We start from the raw sequence: 21,217 nt of genomic DNA on the forward strand, positions 1-21,217 counted from the left end.
TTTCCTGCAATTAAGAATTCCTCATATCAATGAGATCATATGATACATGTCTTTCTCTGTTTGACTTATTTCACTCAACATAATACCCTCCAGTTCCATCCACGTCGTTGCAAATGGCAAGATCTCATTCCTTTTGATTGAGCCAGCCACTCTTATCCACTCTTATCCACTCTACTGTTGATGGACTTTGGGCTGTTTTCAGCTTCGGGCTATTATGCATATTGCTGCTATGAACATTGTATATGTCTCTCGGTGAACATATGAACACATCTCAGTTGGACATATACCTACCAGGGGACTTGATGAGTCATAGAGGATGCTATGAATCAGCTTTGCTGAATATCTCAATTTCCAGCAGGCTCCCGCCAGCAGTGTAGGAGTTTGCTGGGTCCTCCTCAGTGTGTGGCATTTTCTCTTTTGTTTTGATAGTTACCATACATTTTGTAAATTTCTATTTTTATTTATAAATACAACCATACTTACTACATTTTCTATTTTGTTTTTATATTTTCATGGGTGTATATTGCGACCTCCTTAGGATTTTGATTTGCTTTTCTTTTTTTGTTTTTTTTAAAGATTTTATTTATTTATTTGACAGACAGAGTTAGCGAGAGCAGGAACACAAGCAGGGGGAGTGGGAGAGGGAGAAGCAGGCTTCCTGCCGAGCAGGGAGCCCGATGCGGGGCTCGATCCCAGGACCCTGGGATCATGACCTGAGCCGAAGGCAGACGCTTAACGACTGAGCCACCCAGGTGCCCCTTGATTTGCTTTTCTTGATGATGAACGAGGTTGAGCACCTTTTGAGCTGTTGTTAGTATTGGCCATTTGGGGGTCTTTTTTGTGAAATGTCTGTTCAAGTCTTTTGCCTTTTTTTTTTTTTTTTTTCCCTAAGGAGTCACCCATATTTTTCCTACTGACCTACAGGAATTCGTTATTTATACGGCTATGTTTGTCTCTCTAGCCCCAAGCCCAGCACATTGTCCATCTCCTAGTCTGGGTTTAACAGTTCTGTTGTTCAGGTTGCTGTTGAATGAATGAGCACGGAAAAGGAGGCGGGGACCCTTGACGAATGAATGAGGCCTTTATAGATCCTTGTCTACATTTTGGTTTATGTAACAGCTTTATTGAGGTATAATTTACATACCAAAACCTTTCCTTGTTTTAAGTGTGCAATTCAATGATTTCCCGAGTTGTGCAACTATTACCACAATTAAATTTTAGCATTGTCGTCACCCCAAAAAGAAACCTCGGGACCATTTACTTATTCCCTATTCCTACCCCCAACCCCGGGGCAACTGCTAATCTATTTACCGTCTCTTTTTTTTTTTTTTAAGATTTTATTTATTTATTTGACAGAGAGAGACACAGCAAGAAAGGGAACACAAGCAGGGGGAGTGGGGGAGGGAGAAGCAGGCTTCCCGCGGAGCAGGGAGCCCCATGCGGGGCTCGATCCCAGGACCCCGGGATCACCACCTGAGCTGAAGGCAGACGCTTAACGACTGAGCCACCCAGGTGTCCCCTATTTACCGTCTCTTATAGATTTGCTTTTTCTGGGATTTTCTTCTAAATGCAATCGTACAATATGGAACTTTTTTTAATTAATTAATTAATTTTTGGTAATCTCTATACCCAATGTGGGGCTTGAACTCACGCCCTGAGATCAAGCGCTGCATGCTCTTCTGACTGAGCCAGCCGGGTGCCCCACAATATGTAGCCTTTTGTATCTGGCTTTTTTCACTTTGTGTAATGTCGTTGTGGTTCCTGCATGTTGTAGCCTGTGTTAGGACTCTGGTCCTTTCTTGGCCGAGTGAATATTCCATTGTATGGGGGCGCCTGGGTGGCTCAGTCGGTGAAGCGTCTGCCTTCGGCTCAGATCATGATCTCAGGATCCTGGGATTGAGCCCCACGTTGGGCTCCCTGCTCAGCGGGGAGTCTGTCTCTCCCTCTCCCTCTCCCCTTCCACCCTGCTCATGCTCTCGCTCTCAAATAAAAAAATAAAATCTTAAAAAAAAGAATATTCTACTGTATGGGTCTACCACGTCTTGTCGATCTATTCATCAATTGATGGATAGTTGCGTTATTTCCACGTTTTGGCTATTCTAAATAGTGAACACTGCAAGTTTTTGTGTGGCCGTTTGTTTTCATTTCTCTTAGGTAGATACCTAGGAGGGAATTGCTGGGGTCATATGGCAAATTTGTGTTTAACTTTTTTAAGAAACGGAAACCCTGATATTTCTCTGCCATCCATAGGCTGATGATGGAAAGGCATCGAAGACTGTCTTGGATAGAAAAATCCCCGCCAGCCCATAGTTATCAAATAAATGCACAGAGTCGAGAGAAAGCTAAGAAAGAGAGACTAAAGCCTGCTTTTAGGAGTTTATAGTCTAATCCAGATGTCCCAACACATGTGTTTATGGAGTAACTTGACAATATGGGAAATCTGAAAATAAGCAGGGGTTCAAACCTGCTCATATTGCAAAATGAATTCAGGAAGTACCAAATGACTACTTTTTTTTTTTTTTGCAAGACTCAGTGTTGGTCTTTAAGAGGGGAAGATAGGAATTAAAACAAACGTACTTTCGGGCGCCTGGGTGGCTCAGTTGGTTAAGCGACTGCCTTCAGCTCAGGTCATGATCCCAGGGTCCTGGGATCGAGTCCCACATCGGGCTCCCTGCTCGGCGGGGAGCCTGCTTCTCTCTCTCCCACTCCCCCTGCTTGTGTTCCCTCTCTCGCTGTGTCTCTCTCTGTCAAATAAATAAATAAAATCTTTAAAAAAAAAAACAAAAAAAAAACCAAACGTACTTTCCCTCCCCTGAGTTACTAAGAGACTACTCAGTAAAATAAGATTTAGTTTCAAAGAAGTTAAATAAGTAAAGATTTCAAATAGAATTTTAAGATAGTAATAGAAGATCAGGGGAGGGACCCCTGGGTGGCTCAGTCGGTTAAGCGTCTGACTTTGGCTCAGGTCATGATCCTGGGGTCCTGGGATTGAGTCCCACTTCTCCCTCTGCCTGCCACTCCCCCTGCTTGTGTTCGCGCTCTCTCTCTAACAAATAAATAAAATCTTAAAAAAAAAAAAGATCAGGGGAGGAGGAAGGCAAGGGAGAGGGATAATAGATGAGAGAGAAACTCATCTTTCCTTCAAGATCTTGTGAGAAAACAGAAACCCAGAGTGTGTTCCTTTAACATTTATGGCATCCCAAAGATAAAAGTTCCCACTTATTATTGCCTTGGAAATGTTAGTTCGAAAAAAGTGTCAGATAATAAACAACCAGGACCATTGGACTAGATCGATAATAACTGCTAATATTTGAGTACTTAATATGCCAGATATTGGCATAGTTTACATTTTTACTTATTTAATCCTCTTAAAAACAATGATACAGACACTACTACCATCTTCTAATGGTGAGGAAAATGAAGCTCAGAGAGGTTGAGTTAGTTGCCCAAGGGCACACAGCTAGAAAATGGCAGAGCTGAGGTTTGAGTACAGGGAGGCCAGAGAGGACACACGGAGCTACTGACTGCGTTTAACCATCTCAAGTCCCATATTCCAGCTACTGGATTCTGGTGTTGTCCGAGTTACTTCATGAATAAGAGATCAGGGACAGGAGTTCCCCTGACTGCTAGGCCAGTCAATTCTGCCCAGACTGACCTTAGGTATCAACCAGCGAGCCATTATCAATCTTGGTGCTGCAGAATCATCTGGGGCCGGTCACTTGGAGCTGGAATGTTTGGGATGCCCTGTAGGCTGAGATTTCTCAAAAGCCAAACTGGGTCCCAGGTGGCTAACAGGCACCATGGAAGATTCGGAGTTGCAAGAAGGCTCTGGACTGGCTGTCCTAAATTGAGTTGGGCCTTATCATCAGATATGAAACCTGGGGTCAGTCTGCTAACAGTCACATATCCTTCCCGATACAAGGAATTTGAGGCCCTTGTAACTGATTAGGTCAGTTACTTTTAGTGACTGATTCCTATATCAATTTTTTATTTTAAGATTTTATTTATTTGACAGAGAGAGACACAGCGAGAGAGGGAACACAAGCAGGGGGAGTGGGAGAGGGAAAAGCAGGCTCCCTGCGGAGCACGGAGCCTGATGCGGGACTCGATCCCAGGACCCCGGGATCATGACCTGAGCCGAAGGCAGAAGCCCAACAACTGAGCCACCCAGGTGCCCCCCTATATCAAATTTTGCAGCTCTGCTTTAAGCGACGCCCCGTGGTGATGACTGTGGTCCAGAGTTTGTTTCCCCGTTTCTAGCCAAGCAAGGGTTTGTGCATTTGCAATCGATGGGCTATTATAAGCAATCTGCATTTGTCTGCTTGCTTGTGGCCGGAGGCCAGGCTGAGGCGGTTCAAGGTAAAACGGCTTAAACGCAGACTGTGGCTCAAGGTGGATTTTCCAAAGCTTGGGTGGGCCAGGGCACCAGCATCTAAAAAAGTTACTCAGGTGATTCTAATGTGCAGCCAGGATTGAAAACCACTGGAAGATCTTAAGGCTCTTGTAGCCCAGCCCACCCATAAGGCAAGATCTTAAGGCGCTTGTAGCCCAGCCAGACTGGTTTTGTAAGGGAGGTATCCAGGCAAACACCATGAGAGATGAGGCTAGGGGAGGTATTGTAGAGAGTCTGAAGGACACAGGCTGAGAAGTCTGTACTTAATTTAATAGGCAACAGGGAGCCAAGGAAGATTACTGAGCAGGATCTAAGGGGAGGCCATTTGAAGCATGCAGAGAGATTAAAGGGTCCAGCTATTTACAGCTTAGGAAATAAGACTTGAAGTTTTCCTTTAGAGTAGGCTAACGAAGACATCCACTTTCTTTTACTTCTAAAGCCTCGGTTCAAGGTCGTTTCTTCGGCATCCAGGTCCTCTGGTCCCTGGAGAGCAGGCACCTGTCCAGATGATCTTTGGAGGTACCTGGCTCACGGCATGGAAGGTGTGGCAGCCCCCCACGGTTTGTTGACTGAGTAAATGAGTGCAGGCCTCTAGAGCCTGGCCGGCCTGGACTGCAGGAGGACTGGTACCCGGGGGCCGGCCTCCCCTTTGCATGCAAAGCGGTGGGGGCTGTTCCTCTCACCTCCCCCCCCCCCCCGCCATTTATCCTCATCGGCCTGCTCCCAACTCCGTCTCCTCCCCGCTCGGTCCCTCCAGCGTAACGCACAGCCACCCGGCCTCCCGGCTCTGGCGCCAGGCTTCAAACCTGTCCTTCACCCATTGTTCAGTTTCCGGTGAGTCAAGTTCAACCCCAGGTTCAAGCCCGACAGTGGCGGCCACAGACACATTCCCTCGCAGGCACCCCGGAGGAGGCGCCCGCCGCCCGCCCGCCGCCACCAGACCCACAAAGCCCGCACAGAAGGGCGTTTCTGTTCCAGCGGCTTTCGGAGGCGGGGGTGTGAGCGCCGAGACCCCTCCCCAGCGACCTGCCCCCTCGGCGAGGGAGCGCCCAGCCCTCGGCGGGCGTGGCCGCCCTGGCTCAGCCCCCGTCCCGCCCCCTCGCCTCGGCGCGAGTCCCCGCTCGGCCACCCGGCCGCCAGCCCCTCTCCGCGGACGCCCGGCCGCTCCCTCGCCGCCGAGCCGGGCCCCCGGCCATGCTCCGGATCCCACCTCCCCCGGGAGCTGCGCATTTCCGCGCGCCCGGGCGGCCCCGGCCCCGGCCGGCCCTCGCGGCCGCAGCCCGCGCTCCGCGTCCCCGGGAAGTTGTCTCCGGAGCCCGCGGCGTCTGGGTCTCCTCCCCCTGAGCCCCGCCCCCCAGCCCAGAGCTGGATCTGCGAGCTGCCGGGCCCGGGGGCGTCGCCGCTTGCTCCGCGAAGCCTGCGAGTCTCCGCTGCCCTGCGCGGAGCGCGCGTCCCCCGCCTGGCCGGGGACCCCCCGCGCACCCCCGAGACGGCGCGCGCCCAGAGCGCGGGAGCCCGGAGCGCCGGGCGCCTGGGACCCCGCGGAGCCGCTGCCCAGCCCGCGGGGCTCGGCAGGGATGCAGGCTGCGCTGTGAGCCCGGGCGCCAAGGCCATGTCCGGCGCCCGCTGCCGGACCCTGTACCCGTTCTCCGGGGAGCGGCACGGCCAGGGGCTGCGCTTCGCCGCGGGCGAGCTGATCACGCTGCTGCAGGTCCCGGACGGCGGCTGGTGGGAAGGCGAGAAGGAGGACGGGCTCCGCGGCTGGTTCCCGGCGAGCTACGTGCAGTTGCTGGAGGTAAGGGGCGAGGGCCGGGGGCCGGAAGACCCGGGGCTGCGCTGCTCGGCGCGCCCGCGTACCTGTTGCCCGCACCGGGGATGCCGGAGCCGCCCCTGTCCCAGGGGCGCCGCGGGCCCGGGGGGGGACAGCCGCTGCGCGCCCGACCCTGCGGGCGGTGGAGGCAGCGGGCGCCCCTCCGGGCTGGGCAGCGCGGGGATCGCCCCCGGAGCGCCCCCCCGTGCCGGGCCTCCCGAGCACATCGTGGCCGCCCTGAGGAAGGAGAACTTGTTGCCTGTGTGAGTTCTGGAGCCGGCGGGCGCGCTCCAGGCGGTGGCAGGGGCCGGCCGAGGGCTGAGGAGTCCGGCGGTCTAGGGAAGACGCGCCGAAGATCGGGATTGGAAAAAAAGTGGCATCGATCGGGCCCCGGAGCCCGGAGCCTGCCGACCCGTGGACGGTCGTGCTGCCCCGGGTCAGGCTGCCTGGCCGCCTCGGAGCCGCCCACTTGCTGGTCAGCTGAGTCTGGCTGGCCACCAGCCCGAGCCGCCCGCCCGATCCAGGGGTGCCGCAGCGCCCCTCCCCTGGTCCAGCTTCCCCAGGCTAAGGTCCAGAGCCTAAGAGTGGCCTGTTCCTGGGGTTCTGGCCTGCCCCCAGGACTGCACAGGACCTGCTGAGCCAAGTCGGCTGGCTGTTTATTGTCTGGGTGACAGTTGGGAGGCCTCCCTGTCTTCTAATCGCTGAGCTCATGGTCACAGCCGGAGTGGGCTCCGAAGTTTCAAAAGTCCGTGGGGGCGGGGGAGGGTGGAGGAGTGACCTCGTAGGACATCCCGTTTCGTAAAAAGCTGCCCAACCCCAGGATCGTTGTACAGACTTCAATGGGCGGTTTACCCACAACTGTGTTAGTTATGTATCAAACGTTCTGCAGAAACACCTCCCAAATCACCGAGGCTGAATTTATTTATAATTTGACCCCTGACCTACTTCACAAAGAACAGAGTAGCAAGTTTCGAGAGAAATTGCTGGGTGGGACTCAAAGGAAAAAAAAAAAAAGGATAGAAAGAAAACAAGAAGGATAGATGGATGGGGCTAAGTGATTATGGGTGAGTTTGCTGAGAAATATCCTATGGAAATAGTACCAGAATGAGAGCCTGGCCTCCTAGAGGTACAAAATCCCCCCTAAATGGGTTACTAGCATTCGAGCAAAATTTAGGCTGCAAGAGATTTCGTGGCCTGGCAAAAGAGTAGGTTCCAGAACCCTCGTGGTTCTGTGTTTTGAGAAACGTGCGTGCGTTGGACAGGCTCAGGTGTGTCCCTCAGCGTCCCCAGTTCCTTTCCGGGGATTCAGATGTGCAAGAAAGCAAGTGTATCGCTTCTTAGGAGGACCTGCAGCCTCCTGGTTTCTGGCTCAGGAGCCGTGGGAGAGACTCCTGTTTCAGTCTCTGGTGGCCACACTTTTTCCAGGAAATCCTGATGTGGAAATTTGGCAGTTGGCTGTCTGTCCGGTGAGGAGCATCCCTGGCTGGACGCAGCCAGCTGTGTTTTGGGTGGGGGCGCGGCTGGTGGGTTGGTAAGGCTGTGTTGCAAGAGGGGACAGGCTCTGCTTTTTCCTCTGGGAAAGGGAGGGTGAACCAGACCCAGGAGACAAGCAGAGTGATCCTCTGGGACAGTCTTGGGTAGATTAATCACCGGCCTGTGGCGAGTACAAGCTTAGGAGATCTTCGGTGCTTAGTGAGGGGCTTTCAGACCAACTCCCAAAGGTGACGTGCTCCCGAAGGGCCCATCTGTGGGAGCCCTACCGCTGGGAGGGGCTTCCATTTCTTGAGCACCTACTAGGCGCCGGGGTCCCCTGACCGCTCTGTGAAGGGGAAGGCACCGTCCCCATCTCCCAGGCAAGCTTGAGAGCTGAAGGCAGTTGCCCCAGGGGTAATGCTTGCATGTTGGCTCAGCGGCTCAGATGGCTGAACGTTCCCCTCTGTGACTGCATCTGTTTTAAGTACGGCAGCGTTGGGCTCAAGTGCTAAAAGGCAAGTGAGGGAAAGGTCTGGATCCTTGTGGCGAAGGGCAGGTGCGGCCCTCCAGGTCAGCGTGCCGGTGACCGCATCCCGAAGGGGAGGCTAGGCTGCACACGGGGGCTGCGTTGAAAGCCCTGCTCCTTCCCACCTGCAGCATCTCTCCTGCTGACCCTGAAGGTTGCTTTCACAGGAAGGCTGCTGGCTTTCCCGCGGGTGGAGGCCGGGCTGGGCCTGAGCCCTGGGACTTTTCAGGGTCAAGGCAGGTGCAGTTTCCAGAGGCAGGACCGGGAGATCGGAGATCAGGCCCTCTGTGTCTGGGAACCTCGTCGGTGAGCAGGCTGGACGCGCAGGCTGAGGGCCGGAGGATATGTGGGTAGGGTCCCTTGGAGTGGGGTGAGTCCTCAAAGCCAGACTGGGTCAGGCGACAATGCAGAGCTCCCAAGGGAGTCGCTGGTGGTGGGCTGGCCGGCCAGTTTATGAAATCAGGAGTCTGGAGAAGCAGCGGCCGGGTGTTCATCAAGGCTAGAAGTTGTTGCAGCACCCAGGAAGCTGGACAAGGGGCCTGGATGTGGACAAGCTCATGGGCGGTGGGCCAGCAGGTGCCTGGCCCTGAGCCTGCTGGGGGCGTGGAGATCAGAAGGCCAGGGGAGCAGTTGGGGAGACAGGTCCCGACAGAATGGACGGCACCAGCCTCCTGGGGGAGGAGTGCGATGGTGGGGGGCACAGCTGGGTGCTGCGGACCTTTGGCTCCCTGGTGGAAAGAGTGATACCGAGAAGCCCCATCTCGGCGGAAGGGTGCTACCGGTCGAGAGCAGGGTATGCAAAATGGACACTCCCTGAGGATTTCTTTCTCGTTCGTATGAAGAAAGGGGAACTGAGAGGCCCTGGCTTTGCCAGAAGCATACCCCACGGAGGGGAGCTGGGCTAACTCTTGACAGGGCTGAGAGGTCTGCCTTGGAGGCCAGCCAACCCCCGGGGAGGGGCCGGCTCGGGGAGATTCTGGTTCTGGCTCCCTGGGGGGGAATCTGTTGGGTCAGGCCTCCAAGGAAATGGTAGAAGGGTGGGTACAGCATGTCCTTGGCTTCCAGAAAGCGGCCTCCAGGAAATCGTGAGCCCAAGGGGGAGAAGGGGGTGGAACCCTGGTGGGGCCAAGGGCTGGCCGCAAGGGTCTGGGCTCCTCAGGGGATGGTGGAGCTTCCCAGAGGAGGAGAGCAGCACCAGGAGGAGGGAACCCCATGGCTGGGCAGGTCCGCTGGGTGGAGGGCCAGGAATTCCCGGTGAGCTGCTCTTAACCTTGAATGGAGAAAAGAAATTTGGGACCTGGAAGATACTGGAAGGCATCCGCAGAACCCCCCCCCCCCCTGAGCTTTTGGGAAATAATAATTCTGGGGGTAAATAAGATTGGAATGCAAACACAACAGAGCTTTCCTTGACTTAGGTGCTGTTCTTAGAAGCCACCATCTGGCTGTGGAGTGTAGACCTCAGAGGCGCTAACAGTGGGACCCTGTTTGCCAGCAGAACTGGGAGGCTGCAGGGGGTCACCCTTGAACCCGGTCTCCTTCTCTCCACCTTCTGTTCTCCCATTTTGGGTTCACGTGATGTGCTGCCTGAACCTTCAAGGTGTGGCTGTGAGAGAGAGTTGCGGAGCTGGGGAGCTGGGCTGGGCTGTGGATAATTGAGGAACGATGGTTCATCTATTCCTGTGGAACAGGCCACCCCAAGACTTCGTGTTGCAAAACACCCATTTCCTATTACCTCACACGTCGCTGTGGGTCGACGGGCTCCGCTGGGTGGTTCTTCTGTTGGTCTGTCTCGGCGTCTGTAATGCATTTGCAGTCTGATGATGGCGGGGGCTGGGGTCCCCGAGGCAGAGCTGGCCTGGAATTCCAAAATGGTGTCTTCACTCCCATGTCTGGTGCCTTGGTGTTCTTCCAAGGGGGCCTTTCTCTCTGCATGGCGTCTTATCCTCCAGGGCCCTTCCACATGGCCTTCCTCTTTAGCAGGGAGTTCGAGACTTTCCACGGTGGCTGGCTTCCAGGAATGCAAAGTGCAAATTACCAGGCCTCCTTGAGGCTTGGGCTCAGAATTGGCACATCCCTTCTGGCCCATTTTATTGGCAAAGTGAGTCACAAGACCAGTTGGGATTCTGTGTGGGAGGAAGGTGCCTACAGGTGTGGATACAGGTGTGGAAATAGGTGCATCGCGGGCCCTTTTGCAGAAGGGTAGGCAGAACACATCTGGGACAGGGATCCATTAGAGAGGAAATGGTGTTACCCCAGACTGACGAGAGAGAGAGACAGCCCCCAGAGGGAGGTAAAGTGCAGGGGACTTGGCTGTTGTTCTGCTAGAAAATTCTCCATTGCCATCCTCAGAGGAGATTCTCTCTCTCTCTCTTTCTCTCTCTCTTTTTTTAAGATGCCGGGGATTTCTTCATAAAGGCCACCTGATCAATGTTGCAGCCAAATTTGAAACCAGATTTTCCTGTCCCTAAAGCCTGGGTCTGTCCACTGGGCCATTGGCATGGCAGGCCGGCCTTTTTGGGTGGGTGGTGGTGGGGGGGGCTCTTTGGTGCTGGTGATTAATAGACACAGTGTATCCGAGCTGCCTGACACCTAGTAGCTGCTTGCTACGTTGCCCAAATTGATTTTAATCCCGGACTTTTCAGTTCTGGAACGTGAGAATTACCTAAGGTGGATGTGACCTTGTCCCTCACAGCAGGATTTTTTTTTAAGGCAGTTTTCAGCTCTGTTCACAAAGCGGTAACGAGGGAGGGCTGGGGACACCCAGAGGATGTGACCGTGACCGAAGAGACCCAACAGGCTTTCTGCCATCGCCACTAAGTCATTGTGCCCTTTGATTTGGGGGCCGCGGCCCCCAACAGCTCCTGCTGTTTGAAAATCTACCTTCAGCTCACCCCTCTGCCTGCCTCCGCTCGGGAGAGCCTCCCCCTGACGGCTGCTGTGCCCATCTCTGGTCAAGTGGCCACTCCCCAGGACTTCAAAGCGGTGGGCAGGGCTTACGGATTCTATGGATTCAGGGCATCTTCACAAAAGTTCCCTTAGCAACAAGTCGGCAGGAATCCCTGACATGTGTTCACCACCACGTGAATCCCTGCTGCCCATTACCACCTAGGAACGTGAATGAGATGCTGACCTTCCTGGGCTCTCCCAGCCTGGGAAAAAAGCCAGCTCTCATCCGACGGTCTGACTAACCTCACTGGAGAGCACAGGTGCTGGGACCCCACTTGCCCGGAGGAAGGAGAGGGTTGGTAGACCAGGAAGCCCTGTACCCCTGTGCGGCTGCTTCGGGGGACGTGGTTTCTCAGCAGTTGGCGCCCTGATTACTCGTGGTGGCAAGGCAGCTTACGACAGGCTTTCTAACAGAATGCCAGGACTGATCCCCCACCCCGCCTTCTACTTGATTGCAAAATTAGTGTATTCCTCTCTCCCTGCAGTGGTGAGACTTGTGGGTGGTGTTGACGCCTGTGGAGAGAAGTAGAAAGGGTGGCCGGCGGGGGGTCTGGCTTGTCCTTTGCTGGGATCAGAGCACACGGTGACCGCGTGGAGGGGCTAAGTGCAACAGGTGTATGGACTTGTGAGGGGTTTTTGTGGGTTCCTGAGGACTAACTGCCTCCTCCCTGCACGCTTCATATCTCCCCTGTCTCCCATCTGATAAAGATGTATGTGTGTTTTTGTTGTTGTTTTTTAGATTTTATTTATTTATTTGACAGAGAGAGAGAGAGAGAGAACAAGCAGGGGGAGCTGCAGAGGGAGAGGGAGAAGCAGGCTCCCTGCTGAGCAGGGAACCTGATATGGGACTCGAACCCAGGACCCTGAGATCAAGACCTGAGCCGAAGGCAGACGCTTCACCGACTGAGCCTCCCAGGCGCCCCTAACCTTCTCTTCTGTTCGTTCAGTTAGCGAGCCTTGTCTCCTCTCCCTTAGAAACATTTCTCAGAGACTTCTCCTCCTTCACGCGCTGGCATCCTTTTTCTGTCAAGGGCTAGGAAACATTTTTGGTTTTGCGGGCCAAGAGGCAAAGTGGAGTTACAGCTGCGTTGCTGGGATTTGCCGAGTGCCAGAAGCAGTGAGAAGCCATGAAAGTGCCCCATATGGGCTCTGTCACAGCTACTCAGCTCTGCCGTTGGAGTGCGAAGCCGCCATAGATGATCCGAGAACCAATGGGTGTGGTTGAGTTCCAATAAAACTTTATTTATAGATACCGAGATTTCACTTTGTTACAGTTTTCTTGGGCCCTAGCGGTGTTCTTCTTCTTTGGCTTTGTTTTCAACCCTTCAAAGATGTAAAAGGCATCCTTAGCTTATGGGCTATATGTAGTTTAGAAGTTCAGAAGTCGATCACTCATTCATTTCAACAAACCCTGAGTGTCTAGGATGGGCTGTGAGCTCTTTGGTTAAGTGCTGGGGGACAGGTAGTGACAGACACAGAAGAGAAGCTTACACTTAGCTGGGGAGAGGGTACACTAGAAAAAAATAAGTTTTAAGTACCGTGGGGCCAATAAAACAGGGGACTGTGGTGGAGTGGGCTGTGGGGTGCAGGAGGGGGTTCGATAAGACCGTCAGGGAAGCTTCTCTGAGGAGGTGATACCTGAGCAGAGATCTGGATGATGCAGAGCCATGTGAGTATCTGGGGAGAAGTGATTTGAGGCAGAGGGCACCACGAATGCAAATAACCTTCAAGAGGGGTATATGTGTGATACATTTGCGAGACCCAGAATATTCTAGAAAGCAGTGAGCAGGGGCAAGAGAGGTGGGGATGTGACAGAGAGGCAGGATATCTAGATATTTGTTGTTGTACCCACTGCCCTCCTCACTATATATACATATATTTGTATATAAAACTTTATTTTTCTATAAGAGGCTATAATATTCTGCACAGTAGAAGAAATGTACTGTGAAATAATTTGGGATTTCTTGCTCTTTCCCCCAGCTTTGCATTTCTGGGGTATCAACACTCCCGCCCTGGCTGACTTCAAGCTTCTAAAGGTTTTTCTTTTTTCTTTTTTTTTTTTTTTTTTAAGATTTTTATTTATTTATTTGACAGAGAGAGACACAATGAGAGAGGGAACACAAGCAGGGGGAGTGGGAAAGGGAGAAGCAGGCTTCCCGCCGAGCAGGGAGCCCGATGTGGGACTCGATCCCAGGACCCCGGGATCATGACCCGAGCCGAAGGCAGACGCTTAACGACTGAGCCACCCAGGCGCCCTAAATCTTTTTTTTTTTTTTTAAAGATTTTACTTATTTATTTGAGAGAGAGAATGAGATAGAGCATGAAAGGGTCAGAGGGAGAAGCAGACTCCCCGCCGAGCAGGGAGCCCGATGCGGGACTCGATCCCGGGACTCCAGGATCATGACCTGAGCCGAAGGCAGTCGCTCAACCGACTGAGCCACCCAGGCGCCCCCAAGCTTCTAAAGGTTTTTAAAAACAGGGCCCATTGTGTTCCCTCTCTCCCTGTGTCTCTCTCTGTCAAATAAATAAATAAAATCTTAAAAGAGCCCATTTGATATACGACCTTGTGTAAGGTTAAGGCGGTCAACATGCTAATCTGATTTCTATATGGCAACATGATTGCCCTTGTAGAGATTCGTCGTGGCACAGTGCATAATTATCCCTTCTTTTTCGTAGTTGGTGGATAGTTCTCCAAGTGCCGCAGAAAGCCCGTGGTTTGATGGCAGGGGAGGGCGCGCTCTGATTTGTTTTGGCAAGCTCATCTGGGCTGTGGTGTGGAGACTGGCCGTGAAGAGGGTAGGAAGGTGGCAGTGGAGATGGTGAGAAGTGGGTGGATCTGGAGTATATTGTGCATGTCGAGTCAAAAGCACTTGCTGGTGGGTTGACTCTGGGGGTGGGGCTCACCTCTTGCAGTTTGGTGGTGATACCCTTTTCCTACTGTCTTCTCCTTATCTGTGAATTGTCCGTCCATTCTGCCACCAGAGACCTCTTCCTTAAAAACAAGAGGCAAAGGCAAATACGAATCGGGAAAAAGTTAATATCCTTAATGCAGAAAGTGCTCTTATAAATTATGAAAACAAAAACAGAGGATCACATCCATATGAGAATGGGCAAAGACCTTGGGTGGTCACTTGGTAATAAACGATAGGCAAAGTCATCAGCGTATTCAGTCTTCCTAGTAATCAAAGAATGGGAAGCCATGTCCATACCCAACATGGGGCTCGAACTCATGATCCCGAGATCAAGAGCTGCATGCTCTTCCAGCTGGACCACCCAGGTACCCCAAAGAGTGGCACATTTTTAAAAAGATACTTGCTTTAATGAAAACTGTCAAAATTAAAAAAGAATGAGCATTGGCAAGGAATGGTGTAGGAAAATTGTCCTAGGCTCCCTGGAGGGTATTTTTTTTTTTTTTTTAAGATTTTATTTATTTATTTGTCAGAGGGAGAGAGCGCAAGAAGGGAGAGCGGCAGGCAGAGGGAGAAGCAGGCTCCCCACTGAACAAGGAGCCTGACGTGGGACTCAGTCCCCAGACCCTGGGATCATGACCTGAGCCGAAGGCAGATGCCCAACCGACTGAGCCAACCAGGCGTCCCTCCCTGGAGGGTAATTGGGCAATATACTTTAAAAACCTTTACAATATTCATGCCCTCTGATCTAGCAATTCCATTTCTAGAAATTTGGGCTCAGGAAGCATCTGATGGGCAAGCTGTGGGTGCCAGGAATCCCGCGGCAGCACTGTTTCTAATACTCGAGCAAAATTTGGCCACAACATTTCCAACCAGGATGAACTGGTTAAAATAAGTCTTACTTGTGCTTAGCACGAGGTCAGATAAGCAGAAGGGGCTCAATAACTATATTGAAGCTGGATTTAAAAAAATAAAGAATTTGGTCAATGATGCTAAATGTTTCGTGGAGTTAGCATACTTCATATCTCGCCTTATGACAAGGCAAAAAGTGATGGTGTGTCCAGGAATGAAGTGCTTTCTAAAAGCAGGGACTGTGTGTACCATGCATTCTGTAAGTATCCTTTCGTGGAGAGAACAGGTTGAAGGAGTATTTGCTGGCCCAGGGCCACGTTCTTTTAAATATCCTCAGTGATAGCAAATCTTTGTCTTTTGGGGGAGGAGGGGTGGTTTTGATTTCTTTTCTTTTCTTTCTTTTTTTTTTTTTTTGGAAACAGCCAAAATTCATTTGGAGCCAAGTCTGGTATATCTGTACGTGTGACTATCTGTCTATCACCTTGTTGCAAAGAGGATTTAAAGCAGCTTACCAAAAAGCATACGGCACAATAAGATAAAAGCATAAATACACAAGGCAATCTGGAAAGGAGAAAATAAGGGAATTGGCAGAGTGAAGTCTGAAGAGCGAAGAGGGTCGTTGAATTAGGTGATGCTGTTCGGGGTTTTTTTTTTTAAAGATTTTATTTATTTATTTGACAGAGACAGAGACAGCGAGAGCAGGAACACAAGCAGGGGGAGTGGGAGAGGGAGAAGCAGGCTTCCTGCCGAGCCGGGAGCCTGATGTGGGACTCGATCCCAGGACCCTGGGATCATGACCTGAGCCGAAGGCAGTTGCTTAACCAACTGAGCCACCCAGGCGCCCCTGTTCGGGGTTTTTGAGAAGTCCTACCCACTGGTAGTGATGCATCTGAGCATTTCTCAATGGGGAGTCGCAGAAGTGTTCTGAGAAAAATGCGGGCATCGTGGGCTATGTGCTGTATCAGTCAGGATGGGTTAGGATATGCTTCTGTGACAAACAACCCCCTGCTCTCGGTGAGTAAAACAACCTAGGTTTGCTTCCTTCTCAGGCTGCACATCTGTTGCAAGTTGGTTTGGGGCCACGAGACCCTCCAGGATCCAGGATGAAGGAGCCACCACTGTCTGCAGTCTTGCTGGTGATCATGTCAAACAGCATCTGGTCCCTAAAGCTTCTGCCCAGAAGCGACATATGATACTTGTGCTCATACTTCATTGACCAAAGCACACCTAATGTGGTAGGTCGCCGTCCTACCATGTGCTCAGGAGGAAAGGAGCATGCTGAATATATGTGGACATGCTCTCACTCCGGGAGGATGCCCTAGTTTCTACGCTGTCTCAGGCTCAGTATTTTCTGGTCATACCTTCAGCTGTGCTCCTCAAGACTGAATCCAGTGCTTCTAGAGCAAGGTTCTCAAAATGCATTCCCTGGGTCTTGTTGGTTGCAGATCCTGGCTCTGTAGGCCTGCAAAGGGGCCCGAGGTGCTGCGTGTCTGACAAGCTCCCACGGCCGCAGGGTCTTCATCTCATTGCAGACCTTATCAGGTCGCCCTAGCTCCTCAGAGCCAGGATGAACTCTTACCGTTCTTGCAAAGCTGCTGTCGCCTTCTCCAAGCTATCCTGCCATCTAGCACTCTGCTGGGCACAGGAATAGATACTTTACCTATGCGTTTTGGACAAATGCGATCATTTCCCGACCCCCAGACTTCCTATGATTTCTTTTTTCTTTGTGGTCAATACATCTGTCACAGTTTCTGGTTCACCAAAACCTAAACATTTATATTTGAGCACCTACTCTGGGTCAGCTGTCCACAGGGCTCCGTGAGCTACAGCCGAGCCAGGGAGCTGAGGTTAGTGGGTCCTCTTTGGGGAGACCTTAGGGATGTGCTGTCCCCTGCAGGGTGACTCTGACAGGTGACCTAAGAGAGTTAAGCCTCACACTTGTTCTGTTGGAATGAAAACACTTCTGGGTGTTTCGCATCCATGGGTCTGTCTCCCATGCCTTAATCCCTCCTCCCTTCTCGTTTGCTTGTCAAATGCACAGTGAACTCCAGGATTAGTCAACAACAGCAACAAAAAACTAAGTAGGTTGTAAAAACTCTTTAGAGATGATATTTTAAAAATTCTACAGCAACGAGCCCTTGTCCTAATTTCATCATGACAGGATCCTTATTTTAGCAGCGGCTCAGGGAAGAGTGTCACTGAGCCCATTTGTTTTTGATTCTTAATGCAATTTAGAAATAGAAAGAGGAAGTTTGAGTCTACTGTTCTCATTTAGCAAAAGAAAAAAGAAATTTTTTTTTGATAAATAGCTGTAAGCTTTGTTGTGCTCAGAGTGAAAAATAAAACTAAGTTGCGTTGTTGATCACCAAGGACACATTCAACACGGGATCCCGCTAATCTGATACTCCAGTCTCATATTTTCACGTGTTTATTTATTTTTAGAGAGTTTTATTTATTTTTTTTAAGCCATTTTGACAGCCAGCGTGGGGCTCGAACTCACAGCCCTGAGATCGAGTCGTGAGTGTTCCACTGACTGAGCCAGCCAGGAACCTCCTCCTATTTTCATATTATAAAGGAGGGTCTGAGTACCTAGAGCTTGTCTTCTGATGTCAGCACATGCTTAGAACCTACCCGTACAACGTCATTTCTGATTCCGTAGGTCTGGGGTCGGGCCTCCAACGCTAGCATTTTCTAACTAGCTCCCAAGTGATGATGGTGGTGTTGGTGTTGTGGGCCACAATTTGAGTAGCAAAGCATTTTTTTCTTAATTTTATTTATTTATTTGACAGAGAGAGACACAGTGAGAGAGGGAACACAAGCAGGGTGAGTGGGAGAGGGAGAAGCAGGCTTCCCGCTGAGCAGGGAGCCCGATGTGGGGCTCGATCCCAGGACCCTGGGATCATGACCTGAGCTGAAGGCAGAAGCCCAACGACTGAGCCACCCAGGCGCCCCAGCATTTTTTTTTTTTTAAGAGTTTATTTATTTATTTGAGAGAGCGAGCGCACAAGCAGGGGAGGGAGAGGGAGAAGCAGACTCCCTGACACACGGGGCTCGTTCCCAGGACCCTGAGATCACGACCTGAGCCGAAGGTAGATGCTCAACCGACTCAGCCACCCCGGTGTCCCGAGTAGCAAAGCATTTGGGTCACCTAAGGGGTCTTTAAGTTTGCCTGTAAGCCGTTACGAAATCCTGGAATGAGATTGGGTTTTGTTTACCTTTGTAAAAGTTTTCTTCTTTTAGTGGATTATAGGCTGCCCAGGGTACTAGAAAGAACACAGTCTTGGGAAGGAGACCCCCTCTTTGAGTCTATGTAATCTGAGGATAGAGAGAGGGAGGTGGTAAAAAGGTGGGATGGGGAGGGTGGGGAGGGTGGTAGCCGGCGTTCCTGTTTGCCCAGAGGGGTCCCTCCCTCACGCGGTGGAGGGGGCGCCCGGGAACGCTTTGTTGGGAGCAGGGCCAGGAGCTGGCTATGGAGGAGGAAAGGCTGGGGAACACTGTGGTGAGTGACATCTCGCAGGGGTGTGGCCTCCCTGTCTTGAGGCAGTGTATCAGTTCCCAGGGGATGCTGGATGCCTGGTGCGGTTTGGTTTGTGGGCTGGAATGTGTGCCCGGCAGCTACCCCCCAGGTGGACCTCCCAGATCACATTCCAGGGCCTGGGGTAGGAGCGCAGGGCCGCCCCCACCCCCCTACCATGGGGACCCTGCAGAATACCGGCCAAGAGTGTGGCAGCTCTGGGTTCAAGTCCTGGCTCAGCCCTTGCTGCCTGTGAGACCCCCAGGCAAGCCGCGGGAGCTTTTTCAGTTTTAGGGGGGCTCCCATGAGGGTCCAGGAGAGCCTGGGGGAACCCTGGCACCTCGTATACACTCTGTAAATGGAGTTGACATCCCTTGAGCTCTGGGCATCATGCCAAGTTGAATGCCGCCTGCTGGGGGCTCCTGCTGGGGCCGTAGCCGGGTGGGAGAAGCCTTTTCCCATGGGCCCCCCGGAGGTCATAGTGCAAGACTGTTTGGTTGAATGAAGTACTGTGGTCAAGGCCTTTGGGCCGCGGGCGCAGAGCATCCGCCCTGGCGTCTTATTAAATGCAGATTGGCTTTCAGAAGGCCTAGGATGGAGCCTGAGGTTCTGCTTAGTCACAGGCCCCCAGGGGAGGCTGTTGCTGCTAGTCTTGGGCACATGCTTTGAGTAGCAAGTCTGTCGAGCACTTTTTTCGGAAGGGGGGTGGTTTCAGGACACAGGTCCTACGCGTGCAAGCAAGTAAGCCTGTAGCCGAGGGCCATTTGGAGTTGATTTGGAAACCACCTCCTGATGGTTGATGCTGCTGAGGCTGGGCTAATTAGTGGGAATTGCTTCTTGCCTGGGTCTGATGGGTCTCTGGCCGCTGGACGCACCCCCCCACCCCCCCGCCCCCCAAGAGGCCCTTCTTGCAATGAGGGAAAGGCGAATGCAAGACGCAAGACCTTTTGTAGGTTTCTCATTGCCTTTACGATATAATAGGCCTTAGCTTTGTTTACAGGGTCATTCAGGACTGGCCTCGGCGATGTTTTTAAGCTTTTCTTCCCATGGGGGAATGCTACCACTTAATTCTGGGATGCAACCTAGCTTCCTTTTTTGCTGTGTCCTCGTGCAGGCCGGCAGCCTCACCGCGGTGGGAGCAAGTAACTCCTGAGTACATGAAGTAGGATTGTCACCTTGTATATGAAGGGCAACAAACTTTTATTATTTCCTGCTGGAGAGAGGAAACAGGTGTTGAGGAAATTAACCTCCCTCCAGGCTGATTTGATTCTTGGGGCGCTCCTAGAATCCCAGACTGGGAGCGCCCCTTCAGTTGGTAGTATGTCGGGAGGCAATCAGGTGTCACACTGTTCAGGGCTGAACAGACCTGGGTTTGTTTGGGCCCCTTGATTACCTGACCTTGGACCTCAGTTTCCCTGTCTTTGAAATGGGGATGTGAGCATCGTTGCAAGTTAGAACCGTCTCCTTTGGCGTAAATGCTACTCAGGTGGCGTGGTGTGGACTCCGTATGCGCTGGTGGCCACCACTGTTTCTCGCTTCCCATCCATCACCCAGAGTGCTGGTCATTACTATTTGCTTTTTCTTAGTGAAAGGAACCTCTTGGTCACATTTCTGGCGGTGACCTTGTCTTTCTGGCTTTTGGTCACTGTCACTTAACTCATTTTATTAAAAAAATTTATTTTATTTTATTTTATTTTTTTAAAGATTTTATTTATTTATTTGACAGAGAGATACACAGCGAGAGAGGGAACACAAGCAGGGGGAGTGGGAGAGAGCCGAGCAGGGAGCCTGAGGGGGCTCGATCCCAGGACCCCGGGACCATGACCCGAGCTGAAGGCAGACGTCTAACCATTTGAGCCCCCCAGGCGCCCCCCCAAATTTTTTTTTTAAATTTATTTATTTGAGAGAGGGAGAGGGAGAAGCAGACTCTCCGCTGAGCAGGGAGCCCGACGTGGGGCTCTATCCCAGGACCCTGGGATCATGAACTGAGCCGAAGGCAGACCCTTAACTATCTGAGCCACCCAGGCGCCCACGGCTGATTTTATCTCTTAGCTCCTCCAAGTCCCTTTTTGCTAGGCCTAGCATCGCCAAAGCTGTGCTTTCCCGAGGAATCGTGACCCTTGTAGGGAAGGATCTTCAGCTTTGTCATCGTATGTTTTTAGGCTGCAGACTTAAACAGAAATTCTTATTTTGAAATGTCTTCTAAATCCACTCCCATGAGGTCCCTCCCCGGGTATGGCAAACCTTCCTGGGTGTGACCAAGATTGGACTCATACCTACAGGGTGGTAATTAAGGGGAGTTTCATCCTGGAGCACATGCCAGATTAACCAGCCTGTAAACATGGAAGATTGCATTAACAGGCCCCCCGAGACCTCGCCCCGACTGGGCAGGTTCCTTCCCAGAGTATGGGTAAGTGCCCTTCTCTAATATATTTAAAGTCGGTGTGTTTTGTGACATGGCAGAGGGGACATGGATTCCTTCTTTCAGCTAGCCAGCTGCAAGGTTTGAGTACTGTTGGGGGTTCCTTGAAGGGGCAGAAGGCGACCGCCGTAGTGGGAAACTGCTGTGCCCCAGTTCCCGTCTGCCCTGGGCCTAGAATCTGACCCTTCAAGGTGGCCCTTTTGGGGCTTTGTGCTCATCCTTGGTCTCCGGGGAACAGAGGAAAAGGCTTCCCTCTGGGCTCGTAGCAGCCCACCCAGGGGAGAGAGAGGGCATAGTCTTCCTGTGTCTGACCCCCTGCTTTGAAAAGAGGGGGCGATCTTTGGTCTTCAGGACGAAAAATACAGTGGTGTC

At 52.0% G+C, this 21,217-nt stretch overlaps 1 protein-coding gene across 1 annotated transcript in view; it reads left to right on the forward strand.

Moving 5' to 3' along the window:
- The first annotated feature begins 5,863 nt into the window (after positions 1-5,863).
- The window catches only part of GAS7 (growth arrest specific 7), a 188,603-nt gene continuing 173,249 nt past the window's right edge, over positions 5,864-21,217 (forward strand). Inside the window, exon 1 of the mRNA XM_081806008.1 lies at positions 5,864-6,188. Coding sequence (XP_081662134.1) covers positions 6,006-6,188 — 183 coding nt within the window. The 5' untranslated portion in view covers positions 5,864-6,005. The remainder of the gene's footprint in view (positions 6,189-21,217) is intronic.

This window comes from Leptonychotes weddellii, chromosome 15 (genome assembly GCF_054177405.1).
Source record: "Leptonychotes weddellii isolate Sample4059 chromosome 15, ASM5417740v2, whole genome shotgun sequence".
Classification (NCBI taxonomy): domain Eukaryota; kingdom Metazoa; phylum Chordata; class Mammalia; order Carnivora; family Phocidae; genus Leptonychotes; species Leptonychotes weddellii.